Source organism: Puma concolor, chromosome E2 (genome assembly GCF_028749965.1).
Source record: "Puma concolor isolate L17-30 chromosome E2, mPumCon1.1.hap2, whole genome shotgun sequence".
NCBI lineage: Eukaryota > Metazoa > Chordata > Mammalia > Carnivora > Felidae > Puma > Puma concolor.
In genome coordinates this window covers 5,368,355-5,383,466 of record NC_141681.1, presented here as the reverse complement: position 1 = coordinate 5,383,466, position 15,112 = coordinate 5,368,355, and the positions used below count along the sequence as shown (strand labels likewise).

The 15,112-nt window shown below is 62.7% G+C and overlaps 2 protein-coding genes across 6 annotated transcripts in view; both read left to right on the top strand.

Moving 5' to 3' along the window:
- OSGIN1 (oxidative stress induced growth inhibitor 1) overlaps positions 1 to 12,814 on the top strand; it is a 32,389-nt gene extending 19,575 nt beyond the window's left edge. For 2 of the 4 annotated variants that reach the window (XM_086688813.1, XM_086688811.1), the window contains 5 exons: positions 6,191 to 6,295; positions 7,615 to 7,751; positions 8,535 to 8,726; positions 8,997 to 9,088; positions 11,517 to 12,814. In XM_086688813.1, the coding sequence (XP_086544939.1) occupies positions 6,229 to 6,295; positions 7,615 to 7,751; positions 8,535 to 8,726; positions 8,997 to 9,088; positions 11,517 to 12,465 (1,437 nt within the window). In that variant the 5' untranslated portion in view covers positions 6,191 to 6,228 and the 3' untranslated portion in view covers positions 12,466 to 12,814. Of the gene's footprint in view, positions 1 to 2,495; positions 2,642 to 3,559; positions 4,437 to 6,190; positions 6,296 to 7,614; positions 7,752 to 8,534; positions 8,727 to 8,996; positions 9,089 to 11,516 lie in introns of those variants that run through there. The other 2 variants (XM_086688809.1, XM_086688812.1) reach the window with 2 other exon arrangements.
- Positions 12,815 to 14,207: 1,393 nt separating this feature from the next.
- The window catches only part of NECAB2 (N-terminal EF-hand calcium binding protein 2), a 29,701-nt gene continuing 28,796 nt past the window's right edge, over positions 14,208 to 15,112 (top strand). For both annotated transcript variants that reach the window (XM_086688808.1, XM_086688807.1), the window contains exon 1: positions 14,208 to 14,432. In XM_086688808.1, the coding sequence (XP_086544934.1) occupies positions 14,208 to 14,432 (225 nt within the window). The remainder of the gene's footprint in view (positions 14,433 to 15,112) is intronic.

The following is a 15,112-nucleotide window of genomic DNA, read 5'->3' as shown; positions in this document are numbered from 1 at the left end:
ACGGCCCAGAGAGGGAGGCCACAGCCAAGGTCACACAGCACACCTACAAGGGGCTAGAAGCCACCCAGGGAGCCGCAGCCCAGAGCAGTGGGTTTCCCGCTGACCCCCCCCCCGCCCTGCTATATACCCTGTCATATAGGACCCCGCGGAGCACTGCTGCTCAGGGGCCCGGGACTGTGGGTGCCATTTGCCCGTGGGCAAAGCGAGGCTCCAGGGGGGCAGTGCCTTAGCAGAAATCACCCAGCCCGGGGGGCTGCGCCCAAGCCCAGCACCCAGCAGGCCATACTCGGTGCAGCCCAGTCTGGCCCATCATGTGATCTGTGGGGCCCAGTGCAAATTGGGAGAATGAGGGACCCCTCATTCAAAAATTCACAAGGACTTTATTTTTTATTATTACTTTTTCATGTTTTATTTATTTTTGAGAGAGAGAGAGAGAGACCGAGTACGAGCCAGGGAGGGGCAGAGAGAGAGGGAGACAGAATCTGTGAAGCAGGCTCCAGGCTCTGAGCTGTCAGCGGGGCTCGAACCCGTGAACCACGAGATCATCACCCGAGCTGAAGTCGGATGCTCAACCGACTGAGCCACCCAGGCACCCCAATAAGGATTTTAAAGTGGCGACAGCAGAGCTTTAAAGCAAGCCCAGGGCCCTTCTGAGAGTGGGGTCCCGGGCACAGGGCACATACCCAAGAGCCCCCAAGGAGGAGAGCGCAGGCCGGAGGCAGGGGCTCCCCTCAGGCGTAGCCTTGTGGGGCCGCCTTCCCAGCTCATGACCCCTAATCTCCTCCCTGAACCCAGGGTCTCCCTTCTCAGCCTGCTCTTCGCGCTGCCCCCGAAACCCTCCACCCACCCCCAGCCTCCAGCCCTCCCTGTGCCAGCTCGCCTCTCTCCCTCTCCCCCATCCTCTCCTCCCCCCACTCCGTGGCTTCTGTCGGTCCGTCTGTCCCTGCCCGTCTCAGCGGGACTCTGTATCCTCAGAGGTTGTCTTTCGTTGGTGGGATACCACACTCTGTCCCCGGTAGAGCCTCACAATCTGACCTGGTCCCCTTCCTCCTCGTCCCCCCACCTCACCTCCCTGTGCATACCCTGTGCTGTGCGAACCCCAGCCCCAGCCCCTGTGGCCACCAGGACCAGGAGAGAGACATCACCTCGGGCACAAACTATAAGGGGCACCAACGCATTCCATGATCAAGACCCACGGGTCTTGTGTTCCTGCAGTATTTTTAAAAATCAAGAGTAACGCCAAAAATCCAAGATGAAGAAACATAGCAAGGTTTTAAATGAAGACAGCATCAGTATTCTGATTTTTCTTCTTGCTCAGGCTCCAATATGGCTCGGCACGGTTACAGATCCTGTTTGGTTTTGAAATTGTAATCTTTTGTGTATCCTTCACTTCTGGCATTGTTTTTTGATTTTTCAGGTTTATTTATTTTTTTAAAGTAACCTTCACACACAATGTGGGTCTCGAACTCACGACCCCAAGATCAAGAGTCGCACGCTCCTCCGACTGGACCAGCCAGGCGCCCCTAGGTTTGATTTTCCAAAAAACCTTGCACTAAAATACTATTTTCTTCATCACTGAGTGTTCTCAGTGCACCCTTAAATTTTGCATGCAAGGCGAGTTCCCCCTTGCCTGCCACAGCCCCCCCCCCCCCCCCCCGCCAGGAAAGGACGAGGGGGCGACATTCACGTCAATAATGAAAACCACAGCTAATGTGCACTGAGGTCTGTGGGCCAAATACTGTCCCAACCCTCCCTCCCTCCCTCCCTCCCTCCTTCCTTCTTGAGCACCTACTGTGTGCAGAGCAGCATTTTAGATTCGGGATAAAGCAGACACGGAAACACTCCCCTGCCCACGCAGGACCCACCTCCTGGTCTGGGGAGACAGACGATGAAATAATAGTAAGGGTCAGCAAAACGTGAGGCGTGCGGAGAAAGAATAAGGAAGAAAGGGGGACTTGAACTAGGGAGCCAAGGGTGACATCGCTTACATACCACGCCCAGCCCAGGGGGGAAAGCCTGTTAGCCAGCCCCGTTTCTGAGATGAGGAAGCTGAGGCAGCTCGCCCAGGAAGTGGCAGAGCCCGGGGTCTCACCCTGGGCAGGCTGATGTCAGGAGGTTGGTCACTGAGTCGGGTGAGGCGGAGTGGAGAACAGCCGAGGGGGGGGTGGGCACCAAGTGCAAGCAGGGTGTGTGGCTTTCTCCACTCCCAACACAAGGGCCACCTCCAATTTTGGGAAGGCTGTCTTCCCTCCCTAAGAGAAAAGGCCAGGCTGGCTCGGTTGGGGGTCCCTTGGGGCCTCCGTTTACTGACTGAGCCCCAGGGGTGGGGGCCAGCCTGGCCACCCCCACCCCCACCCCGGCCGGTGGGGGCCCTTTAAGGCCGGTCCTGGGTCTAGTGCAAGTTCATTCATCCAGGGGCCCCTGCTGACTCACGCTTATGAAAGTGATTTTCCTGGCCCCGCCCCGCCCGCCCGCCTCCTTCCAGCCCGTGAAATACCCTCGCCTCCCTGACTCGCACAGCCTGCTCGGTCGGGTCCCCACGGGGCAAAGGCAGCCCGCTCCCCGGTGGTTCTGTGACCCCGGCCCTCCAGGCGCTAGCCAGGTCAGGCTCCCCGGGTTCCCTGCAACGCCTGCGGGTCAGGTGAGTGGCCTGGGGGCGGGAGACAGGGGCGCGGCTGGGCAGGGGGGCCGGCAGGCCCCACTAAGAAGCTCTTCAGGCCGCCGCCGGGTTCCTCCTCCGCCCCTGCGGGCCATGACCATCTCCAGGTGCCTGGCACCCTCCGTCCCAGCCGCCCGCCGTCGCCGGTCCACGTGATGCTGCTCTGGGCAGGAAAGAGGCGTGGTCAGCCCTGCGCGCTGCCCGGAGAGGCCCCTGGGTCCTGCAGCCAGGCTGCTGGGCTGGGTGCTTCTCCCGGCCTTCCGGGCCGCCCCGGGGGGTCCCCAGCACTTGGCGTCTGACAGAAGGTTGGGGTGCTGAGAACCAGGGGTCTGGGGAGCCTCTGAACTCTTGGGGCTCAGGAAGGGGAGGCTCCAAAGGGAGGGGGTGCAGGGGGGTGTGCCCAGGCTGCCGGCAGGTGGCCCTTGTGTGTCGAGGGACCCCCCTCGCCTTCACCCTGCCCCGCAGCCTCGTGTCACTTTCTTGGTGGCAACTGTCATCGTGCAGTCTTTTCCCCCGTTATCCACGGGCAGGCCTCGCACTCGAGGCCATCATCTCGGACATTTCCCGGGCAAGACGGCGCCTCTGTGCCCCGGGGTGGGGGGCGTCATCAAAGTCAAATGAGCAAAGGGCCGCCGGAGGTGCCCAGTAAGTGCAGCCGAACTGGTGCCTCAGTGTCTCCGAACAGATTTAAGCCTTCCCCTCCCCCGCCCCGAAAGTGCCTGTGCTACAAACTTCAAAGAAACATCATTTACAGATGCCATTATTTCCATTCCTTTGATGCCGATTTGCTTCTGGGACTTACAGTCAGTCTTTCATGGGAGCTTTTTTGCTGTCCAGGCAGTGCGGGCCGGGGCGGGGGGGCACTCAAAGAAAAAGTTAACATTAAAAAGGTGGCCATGCCAACGCCACAGCACTAAAAAGCCTAACTGGGATGGGTGTGGTTTCAGGTCGCCTGCTGTCAGTAGGCAGTGTGTGCCTTCTTCCAAGGTCATGAGAGCTTTTGGCTGCTCAGGACCTTGGGACGCTGCACAGGAGTGTCCCCTGGGTCGTGACCTCACATGGGTGGCATCCAGAGGCCGCTGGGAGCCCTGGACTCAGATCCCGAGAGCCCTGGTGGTAACTGGATCCCTCCACCTTCCGGGAAGCACAAGAAGAGGGCAAATGAGGGCTGGGGGAGTGCCCCTCTTCACTGGGGGTGGGGACGCTCAAGGGGCAAGAGAGGGGACGGGCATGCCCAGGGCGGGCTCGGGTCCCTGGGAGCACGTTGCGTGCTCATTTCGGGGGGCTGTGGAGAGTCTAGGTGAACCCAAACCACGGGTGCCAAACCCTCGTTCTATCACCCGCTGGCTCTGTGACCTCAGGGGCATGGCCTCACCTCCCTGAGCCTCAGTTTTCACATCAGTGAAGTGGGTTTGCATGAGAATGAAAGTTGCTAAGGCACAGCTTTCAGCAAGGACATCACCTGGGTCCCTGTTGTTCCTGGGGACAGTCATGAGGAGGGGTGGGGCCCTGGGGCTGTTTGGCGGTTCCGGGAGAAAGTGTTCTGGGAACTATAATCTTGTTCTCCAGGACCACCAGGCTCACCCAGTGCCCAGCGGTTAGTGAGAAACTGCTCCCTGCCAGCTGGGAACGTGGACCCATGGCCTCCCTCCCCACCAGCAGAGGGGACAGGGCAGAAGGGTGAGCCCGGCTGGGAATGGCCCCCGTCACACTCCACTCTGGAGAAGGGCTCGCTGGCCTCAGCTTGACTATCTGTAATATGGGAGCGAGCCTAAGAGTACGTATGGCAGTGCATGCTGCTAATTAAATAAGAATCAAATTAATGTGGATAAAGTGTTTAGAACATGCTTTGTACATAGCCAGCTCCATAGAAGTCCAGAAGTGTTAGCCTTTTGTGTCGTTCTTGTTCGTGGTGGGGTGGGCCACCCCCAAGTCGTCCTCTCCCCTGGGCCCAGCAGCGGCATGGAAGGCTGTTTTCAGGGGGCCCGAGAGCACCGAGGAGGGAGTCCCTGACGTGCCCCCTGACGTGCCCCTTCCCGCCGTGTGACTCCGGAGACGTCCTTTAATCTCGAGGCTCCCTTTTCCTGCCAGGTGGAGGTGACACGGCTCACCTCTCAGGGCCTGCCTGGGGGTGGGGGCTGCTGTTTCTGTCACTGTGCACGCATCAGAGGTCGTATCCTGGCTCCGTCACATTTCGTCGGCCATTCACGGTTTTTTGGACGAGTGTGAATTAGTCACCCACTTTTCCAAATCAGAGAATGCACGTAGAAATCCAGATTTGCACCTTCTCCGGGAGAATTCTGATGGCAGTGACCCTGGGCCCCCCTCCCTGGGGCCATATGACCACCCACTCACTTTGTACGTGTGTGTGACCCTGTGACAAGCCCCGGGTCTCCCTGGGGCTGGCCGGGGTCACGCATGGTGCACCCGGGCAAAGCCTGGCACCAGTTAGCCCTGGGTTTAAGAGGCAGCTTTGTGGCACTGAGCGACCTGTGCGTCCCCTCTGGGCTCCAGTTTACGCATCTGTGAAATGGGATCATAACTGACAGAGCTTTCTGCGTGGGGCCGTATGAGCAGAACACAGGAAGGAGCTAGGTCGGTGCTAACGGCCACCCGTTCCTGACGCACTCGTGTGGGTGCTGCCTTGGGGCCCTCAGGACGGCCGGGTGTGGACAGCGGGCGAGCCCGGGGGCCCCCGTTAGCTGGGTTTGGGGGACGCGGAGGGAGAAGATGAGTCTGGAGCCTCTTCTGCACCTGCAGCGTCAAGAACGGGGTCTGCGTCGCTGTGAGTGATGCAGGCTCGCGGCCAGCAGGGGGCGCTGGTGCTCCAGAGACCAGCCAGCTTGGAAGCCTTTTCTCCAAACCTAGTTTCCCCAGGGGGGGGGGGGGGGGGGGCAATTCTCCACAAGCCCACCTGTTCCAACCGAGCCCCCTGGAACAGGCCGTGAGCCCTGGTCCTTTCCCGGCAGCACATTTTGCTCCAGCCGGCGCTTCACGGCCGTCACCTCACTGCGTCCCTGAACAACCCTCCCGGGTGGAGACTGCTATTCCCACTTTATAGACGAGGAGCCTGACCCAGAGAGGTCCGGGAATGGGCCCCTGGTCACCAGCTAGGAAGCGCCGTGCTAGAGCCGGGTGATGGCTCCAAAGTCCACTGGCTGCTCAGAGATCTGAGGCCTGGACCGGGGTGGGGGCGGTGGCTGTCACCACGTTGTCGGCCAGGGCTTGCCCCTGGGTTGAGAAGAAGGGGCCTTACAGAAGGTGGACGGGAAGCTTTGGGTGTTGTCACTGCCCGCCGATGAGATGGGACAAGTGGGGTGCAGCACAGACGTGGAAGTGACCGGGTCGGGAGAGGGGACTGTTTGGAACGGAGCAGGTGCGAGGAGGGGAGAAGGAGCAGGGGAGCGGCACCCTGACTGGCCTCAGGGAGGATCGTGGACTTGACCCTGAGGGCCAAAGGACAATACCCCGTAGCTGGGAAGTGCCTGCATGACACCCAAGGCTCACCGAGTGGCCCTTCCTCTCCCCCAGATCAGCTGCCAGCTCCCAGCCCCCCACCAGCCCCAGCCATGAACATCCGCAGGAGGGACCACCTTGGCACCGACCGTTCGGAGCCCCTCCCAGTCCTCATCATCGGTGAGTGCTGCCCCGGGGCAGGGGGAGGGGACACGCTGAGCCCCTAGAGTGGAAGGTCAGGAGCCAGGCAAGCCCAGGCCTGGCCTTTCTTTACCACCGTTGCCTTTAAAATCGGCCACTGAGTTGTATGGAAACCGATCCGACAATACATTTCATATTTAAAAAAAATAAAAGTTAAACGGAAAAAAAAAAAATTGGCCACTGAGCATTCGCGGTGCGCCTGATGAGGTGCCCAGCAGCTTATAAAATGCCGTTCCCGTTCCCTGTAATCCCTCCAGGAACCCAGGGGGCCAGAGCAGAACCATCACTGAGGTTGCCCGGCGAGAGCGGAGGGGGGGGGGGGGGCAGGGGGGAGGCCTGGTCCTAAGCCCACGACCGTCCCTGCGCCTGGCCCTGTGCTAGGTGCCCGCATGAGGGGTGACGGCTGAAGCATGTGGTTCCTGCCTCAGGGCTGCCCAGTGGGAGACAGGCGGCCCCTCCCCCGTGCGAGCCGAGATCCGAAATGGCCATTTCTGTAAATCAAAAAGAGTCGAACGTCAGCGATTTCATACGGGTTTGTCCTAATTCCACACACGAGTAATCTTCTCAGCAGCACAAGATAAGGAGGACGGGAAAGACCGATAAGAAACGATGTCACGAGGTTAAATGCCCAAGAAGTGCCACGCACAGGCGGTGTGAGTCATTCAGGCCCGGGGAGCAGAGACCCCCACCGGTGGCGCCGCACCCCTCCTCCGCGCCCCTGCTCTCACCCCTGCAGAGCACGGAACAATCTGTGCTCTAATATTTTACTCGTCTGTGTGACATCCCAGACGGTCAGCTCTGGGCTAACAGGACTAGTTCTTAGCGGTCTTAGAATCTCCGTCACGTTGCTGTGTGACCACGAGCAAGTTACTCAACCTCTCTGAGCTCCCGCTCCCTCCCGGGATGGAAAGGGGGAAAGGGTAGCGTGCACCCGCGAGTGTTATCGGGAGAGAATGGGGGCCGAGGCACGCACGACAGGGCCTCGTGCGGGGCCCGGTCCGGCGGGGGGGATCGGTCAGTTTCTTATTATTTGGTTGTTAAAATCCCCTTGACACATCGCAAGTGCTCGACAAATGTCAGCGATTGTCGTGAGAGTAGTGCAAGAGTACAGCGCCCGGCGCATAGTAGGCTCTCGACGACCGTCAGTGCTTCAGTCACTGGCCATTGTTACGCACAGTGGCCGGCTCGGCTAACGGCGGAACAGACGTTCTGTTTTCACGAACGAAAAGCCAATCGATTGAGCAAGTCAGCTCAAGACCAAAGCCCTCGGTACCTCTGACCCCACCCTGTCTCCTCAGGCAACGGCCCCTCAGGCATCTGCCTGTCCTACCTGCTGTCCGGCTACACCCCCTACGTGAGGCCAGATGCCGTCCACCCGCACCCGCTGCTGCAGAGGAAGCTCGCCGAGGCGCCGGGGGTCTCCCTCCTGGACCAGGTGGGCCAGAACTCTGGGGATGGGGCAGGGGACACGCACACCCTGGGGAAGCAGGGCAAGAATAAAAATACGCGGTGGTTAGAGCACAAGACCACGTGAGGAAGGCGAGCGGCCGCAGGGGCCGGCCCGGAAATCGTGCCAGGAACCAGGGCCGTCTTTCGCGATCGGCAGCTGCGACACCAGCTTCCCTTACGTCCCCTAGACCAGCGGGTGTAACCCGGGGGATGATCCTGCTCTCCACGGCCCCCTCGGCCATCCCCGGGGACAACGTCGGTTGTCACAACTGCGGTTACCCTACACGCTCCCGCCACAGAGCGCGGTTGAGAAATTCCGCCCTGGGTAGTTCATTTCACTAGCCCCTGCCCCAGGGAGCTCACCAATCCTCCATCCACGCCCCTGGCCTTCCAGAAGGCCGCTGGCTGTCCACCTCCTCCTCCCAGCATTTTCCCCTCCTCCTAGCCCCTCCCACCCTCAAGCTGGTGGATAAGGAAGCAAGCTGGCATTTGGTCTAGATCGGCATCTTTCAAAATGCCTTCTACAGGACACCAGTTCCTCAGAGAAGACGTTCCTACTCCAGGAAGTCTGAGGGATGCTCGGGTTTGGCAAAACTACAGGGAAAATCGGCTGCAGGACTTGTCAGAGCCTTTAACATGCTGCCGTGCCTTATCTCTTAGTGAGAGGCAGCACTTTCCGGGTTTGTCTGGCCACCCTGATACTAGGGTGGGAATGCAAAACCGGGCAGCCTTGGTCCAGTGGCCCCTCTGACCCATGCACCCCCTCCAGGACCTGGATTACCTGTCTGAAGGCCTCGAAGGCCGGTGCCAAAGCCCCGTGGCCCTGCTCTTTGACGCCCTCCTGCGCCCAGACACAGACTTCGGGGGAAACATGGAGTCCGTTCTTACCTGGAAGCACCAGAAGGAGCGAGCCATCCCCCACATGGTCCTAGGCCGGAACCTGCCTGGGGGGGCCTGGCATGTGAGTGGGGGCCGGGAGAGGCGGGCGGGGGGGGTGATCTGGGCTCAGTCTACCCGGAGTGTCGGAGAGATTTCCTCCCAAAGATTAGGACTCTTCCGTTTCCTGCCTTTTCCCTATTCCCTCCCCCCTCCTGCTCTACCCACCGCCCCTCTGCCTCCCTCTCCACCTGCCCTTTCTGCCCCCTCCCCAGCTGAGGCCTCCCACCCCCTGCCGACCTGCTGGGCTAGGGGCTAGGAGAGGCCTGGACCAAAGGACCCCTTTTGCCCACAGTCCATTGAAGGCTCCATGGTGACCCTTAGCCAAGGCCAGTGGATGGGTCTCCCAGACCTGCAGGTCAAGGAGTGGATACGCAGGAAGCGGAGGTGAGGCAGTTCTGGAAAGCCCCGGAGGGTGAGGAGGGCGGGGTGACCCGGGCCTGCCCCCATGCGGAGCCCAGGAGCCGGAGGGAAAGGGGCTCAGGGCCACCAACGCGGCCCTTCCTCCTGCCCGGGGCGGGACACTGAGGCCCCGGTGGGGAGAGGGCCGCCTGGGGCTGGGCTCACCCCAGGACTCCCCCCAGTGCTCCTGCCTGGCCCACAAGCCTCTGACGGGGGGGCCTGGGCAGCATCCCAGCCCCTGTGGGAGGGGGACAGCTGGCCCTGCCCTGGGGCTCCGACCAGGCTCCCCCCACCCCCACGCCCCTGCCTGTCGCTAGCCCATGGTGTGGGGGGGGGGGGGGGGGTAGGTCTCTCCATCTTGTTTCCTGCTCCGTCGTGACCTCCCTGCACGCTTCTGACCATCCTGGGGGAACAGCTCATTCCCTGAACAAACGAGTCCCAGCCCCTGCCCTGCCTGGGGAGCGAGGCAGAGAGTTGCCCAGGGCCTCAGGGTCGGAGGGGGTCGCCGCGCGGGTGGTGACGCCCTGTCCCCTCCGCCCCTCACAGGCCTCTTGCCTCCCACCCAGCCACCCCGTTTCACAAAGCCTTTGTGTCCCTGCAGATTTGGTCGGAAGACACCCAGGCTAGCGTCGTGACGTGTTAACAGACAGATGGGAACTTAGGTTGTAATTGTAGGCGTGCCCTTTTATAGCCTACTTTTCTTTTTCTTTTTTTTTTTTAATGTTTTCTTATTTATTTTGAGAGAGAGTGAGAGAACGAGTGGCAGAAGGGAAGAGAGAGAGGAAAAGAGAGAGAGACTCCCAAGCAGGAACTGCACGGTCAGCACAGAGCCTGGCTCGAGGCTCACGCTCACAAACCGTGAGATCGTGACCTGAGCTGGGATCGAGAGTCGGACGCTTAACCAGCTGAGCCTCCCAGGCGCCCCTCCTTTTATATTCTGCTTTTAAATTTAACGCTCTGACCTCAGGATTTCACCCCGTGAGGACAGTGTTTGTAACCAGCCTTTTACATGGCCGCGTAATATTCCCGATTCAGCACTTCTCCGCCTACTCCTGTGACTATTCCTACTCACGGGGGGGCCCTGAGCTGAGGCAGGGGTGGGGGGAGGCCCACACCCACAGCAGGTGCCCTCCCTCCCCCTGGGCTGCTGCCGCCACGGTTCCTAAGCCCTGCCCGGTCCCGGGGCTCTCCTTCTGTCCCACATGCCCTTCTTAGAAGGAACCCTGGAGGTAACACCCTAGGCCCATTCTTTGAAACCATTTTGACTCCGAGAAGGGCAAGTGACAAGGTCACAGAAACAGACCCCAGGGCTCCGGTTTCAGAAGCAGGCTAGCGAGCTGGGCCGCGCGGCACAGCCTCGGGGGACACAGTGTGAGCTCGCGCCACACTCGGTCCCGTTGGGGGAGTCACAGAGGATTCTCCTGAAGTGAGCTCCTCCTTAACGACACGCCCACACTCGGGGAAGCGGACTCCCCTGAGGTCGCACGGGTCGCTGGAGAGAGGAGCTGAGATCATGGCAAGCCTGTACCTCAGCCACCCTCGATCCCAGGCCTGCGGTCATTGCCCTGGGAGGGGCGGTGACAACAGCGACCCGACAAGAGGAACAATGCTGCAATTAAACAGTCTCTCCTGTGGCTGCGTGTGCCCCCGAAGGCCTCCTCATCCTGGTCCCCAGTATGGTGACAGTCCCCCTCACAGACCCCTTCCTCCTGCCCGGGGGGGACCTCTCCTTCCCCTCCCACCCCGTGGATCAGTTTTCCCTGTTTCTGAACTTTATAGACATGGAATCCTCCCGTTATTTTTTTTTTAAACATTTTAAATCTTTATTTATTTTTGAGAGAGAGAGAGAGAGAAAGAGACAGGCAGAGCATGAGTGGGGGAGGGGCAGAGAGACACCGAGACCCAGACTCCAAAGCAGGCTCCAGGCTCTGAGCTGTCAGCACCGAGCCCGACGTGGGGCTCGAACCCACAAACCGCGAGATCGTGACCCCATCTGAAGTCGGACGTTCAACCGACTGAGCCCCCCCTCCCAGGTGCCCCGGAATCCCACCATATTTACGTGGGTCGTTATTTAGTCCTTGGGAGTAATAACAGTGGCTGAGGCTTAACCTGTCACTACCTGTCAGGTTGTTTCCTAAAGCTTCTGGTCACATGACCCTCTAACCCTCTCTGCAACCACATGAAATAGAACCATCACCACCGTCCTCCCCGCTGTGTAGATGAGGCACGGAGGGCTTCAGGCACAGAGCTCACCGGCAGCAGAGCTGGGATTTGAACCCAGGCCACCTGACTGTGGTGGCCACACTCTCACCCCGGCCCACCGCCGGCCTGGTCACCCCCCGATGGCCCCTTTGTGGCCCCCACACCCCAGTCTGCCCTCTGACACCCCCGCTTCCCCATTCCTTCCCTTCAGAGGCCTTCGCAACAGCCGCGCCACGGCTGGGGACATCGCTCACTACTACAGGGACTATGTGACCAAGAAGGACCTGGGTCGCAACTTTGTGTCCGGCGCCGTGGTCACGGCCGTGGAGTGGGGGACGCCTGAGTCCGGCGGCTCCGGGGGCCGGGAGCCCAGCCCCCTCTTCCAGGTGAGCGGCTTCGTGACCACCGAGGACCGGAGCCGACAGCCCTTCTCCCTGTGCGCCCGCAACGTGGTCCTGGCCACGGGCACGTCGGACAGCCCGGCGCGGCTGGGCATCCCCGGGGAGGCCCTGCCCTTCGTCCACTATGAGCTGGCGGCCCTGGAGGCGGCCGTGAGGGCGGGCGCGGTAACCCCAGCCTCCGACCCCGTCCTCATCGTGGGCGCGGGGCTGTCGGCGGCCGACGCGGTCCTCTACGCGCGTCACTGCAACATCCCCGTGATCCACACCTTCCGCCGGCCCGTGGACGACCCCGGCCTGGTCTTCAACCAGCTGCCCAAGATGCTGTACCCCGAGTACCACAAGGTGCACCAGATGATGCGGGAGCAGTCCATCCTGTCGCCCAGCCCCTACGAGGGCTACCTCAGCCTCCCCGAACACTGGCTGCTGCTCTTTAAGGCCGACCGCCAGGCCGTGTTCCGGGACCGCGACGGCCTCCAGAAAGTCTTCGGGGTCGCCCTGGTGCTGGTCCTCATCGGCTCCCACCCCGACCTCTCCTTCCTCCCCGGGGCGGGCGCTGACTTGGCCATGGACCCCGACCAGCCGCTGAGCGCCAAGAGGAACCCCATCGACGTGGACCCCTTCACCTACCAGAGCACCCGCCAGGAGGGCCTGTACGCCGTGGGGCCGCTGGCTGGGGACAATTTCGTGCGGTTCGTGCAGGGCGGGGCCCTGGCAGTGGCCAGCTCCCTGCTGAGGAAGGAGGCCAGGAAGCCACCCTAACACCCGGCCTGGCATCCTCGTCCCCAGGCCCTAAAGACGAAGGGAGATTACACAGCCCAGCTAGACGCCCCAGTGAGCGGAGGGGGCCTCCCCTGGCGGGAGAAAGAGGGGCCGCGAGCCCATGCAGCAGGCCTCCCCGATGAAGATGAGTGGGGGGCCCAGGCAGTCTGCGCGCAGACCAGTGCCCGGGCCGGGAACAGAGGCCGCGGGCCGGCGTAGGCTGTGATCTGGGGTGAAAGCCGCTGGTACGAGCTGGGGTCACCAGGGCCGGCTGAGCACAGAGCCAAGAGGACTGCAGGCCTTGCTCCTTCCAGAATCAGGTCCCAATTAAACCCAGTGCCTGCCTCCACTCGTGTGTCTGAGGATTCTGTTGCGTGGGGAGGGGGCTGGGTGTCTGGGGGGGGGGGCACAGGGCCATGTGGGAGATCCTCGGGCGGGGGAGTTGTGTGACAAGGGATGGTCCCGCACATGGGGGTACCGCTGTGGGCGGGAAGCGGGGGGAGGCTGTGTGCGGGGAAATGGTATGCCGGGGAGGCCCCTGCCCACCCCTCCAGTCTAGTCCCGGCCCTTCTCCCACGCTCCCTCCCGGCCACACGCTTTTCAGTCCCTCATGCACCCATGCTTGCACCTGCCACAGGGCCTTTGCAGGGGCCGGTCTCTCGCCCAGGACACTTTCCCTCCTCTCTGACTCCTCTTCCTTCCACTCTCTCAGCCTAAGCACATCACTTCCTCCAGGAAGCCTGCACTGCCACGAGCCCCTCCGTAGCCACCAGGACAGTCCCCCGTTCACGGCCCAAGGTTCTACCTCTTCATGGCAGTTCAGCTTTTGGGGTTGGTTTATCTGTGGAATCGCTCCCGTATCTGACTCTGCCCACCAGGGTGTAGGTTGCAGGAGGCCAAGGACACCACCCACCCACCCCCAGCCCTGTCTGTTCTGCTCACTAGTGGAACCCAGTGCCTCCAACGGGCCTAGGACCTAGTGGATGCTCCTTAACTCATCCTTCGGGCCCGTTGAGGATGAAGGGATGGATGGATGGATGGATGGATGGATGGATGGATGGATAGGGGTGTGTGAGGAAGAGAGTGTTCTGGTGCAAAGACTGGTCTGGGCGCTGTGTGACGAGGTGGGGGACGGTTGAGGAGGCATGCAGGCCCTCGCGGGAGTCCTGGGGGAGGCCCAGCGCCTGGGCACTGATCTCGGGAGCTTCAGCCAGCAGAGGGCGCTCCGGACTCGCCGGACACCCGCGCTTCGGCCCTTGAGGAGGCGCCGCGGGTAGGGTGGGGGGAACCTGCGGGGGGGGGGGGCAGCGGGAGACTTTCGGGGGACAGCCCCAGGGAAGCCCCCTGCCGCGCAGCCAGACGCCCCCCCCACCCCCCCACCCCCAACGCGGCACCGACCGGGCGGCCCCTTCCGTGGCCGGGGCTGGGGTCCGGCGCCCAGCACCGCGCCTCCACGGGTAGCCCTCTGCCGCCGCGCCCGGCTCCCGGGGTGGGGGTGGGGGGCAGAGGGGGTGGGGCGGTGGACTCGAGGCACGTGGCTCGGGGTCCGGGCGGAGCGCCCCCTCCCCCCGCCCAGTTCCCCGGTGTCGGCCCGTCCCCGCGGTGGCCGCGGCCGCGGGGCCGCGGGAGGGAGGGCGGGGCGGCGCGGGCGGCGGCGGCGGCGGGGAGGGGTCGCGCGGGGGCGGGCCGCGGGCCGGGCGGGGGTCGGCGGGCTTCCGGGCGGCGGCGGCGGGCGCGGCGCGATGTGCGAGCGGGCGGCGCGCCTGTGCAGGGCCGGCGCGCACAGGCTGCTCCGGGAGCCGCCGCCGCAGGGCCGGGCGCTGGGCGGGCTGCTGCGCTGGGTGGGCGCCAGGATGGGCGAGCCCCGGGCGCCGCTGGCCCCCGACGCCCCCGACGCCCCCGCCGCGGACCCCGGCCCCGGCCCGGGGCCCGGCTCGCCGCGCGGGGGCACCGCCGTCATCCTGGACGTGAGTACGCGCCGGCCGGGACCCCGAGCCCCCTCCTCCCACCGGGGGCGCTCCCGACGCCGCCTTCCTCCGTCCCCGCCGGGACCCGCGAGGCCCCCTCTTCCCCCGCGGGGGACCCCCCTCCCCGGGGCGCTTTCCCCTCGGCGGCCGGGAGCAGGACCCGCACCCGGCCCCTCTGCGTCCCAGAGCGCGACCCCAGCCCCTGCAAGTCCCGGCGGGTCTCCATCCCGGTCTAGTCTTGTCGCTGGACCAGGACGATCCCCTTCCACCCGCTCCCTCCCTCCACTTCTGGGGATCACCACCTTCTCCGAGCCCTGGAGCCCTTTGCCGGCCACCGCCCCCCTACTTATATGCTGGCCGAGCCCTTACCCTTTCCCCAGCCCTGCACCTCCTCCTTTACCCCCATCCGCTGTCGGATGCCAGCACCTGCCGCCTCCGGGCCCCCTCCTCCTTTCCATCCTGGATCATCGCCTGAATCGCTACTTTTCTGAGACCACCTCCCCCCCCCCCACTTTTCCAACCCCTAACTCTGGTTTCCCTTTTCTCGTTCTGGCGGTAGACCCTGAGACCTTGTGTTCTCATCCCCAAAGCCCCTTTCCACCCCAGCCACCACCTCTTTGAAAGTGAAGCCCCCTCCCCACCCCTGTCTTCCCCTCTCCTTTCGGTACAGCTAGGACTAC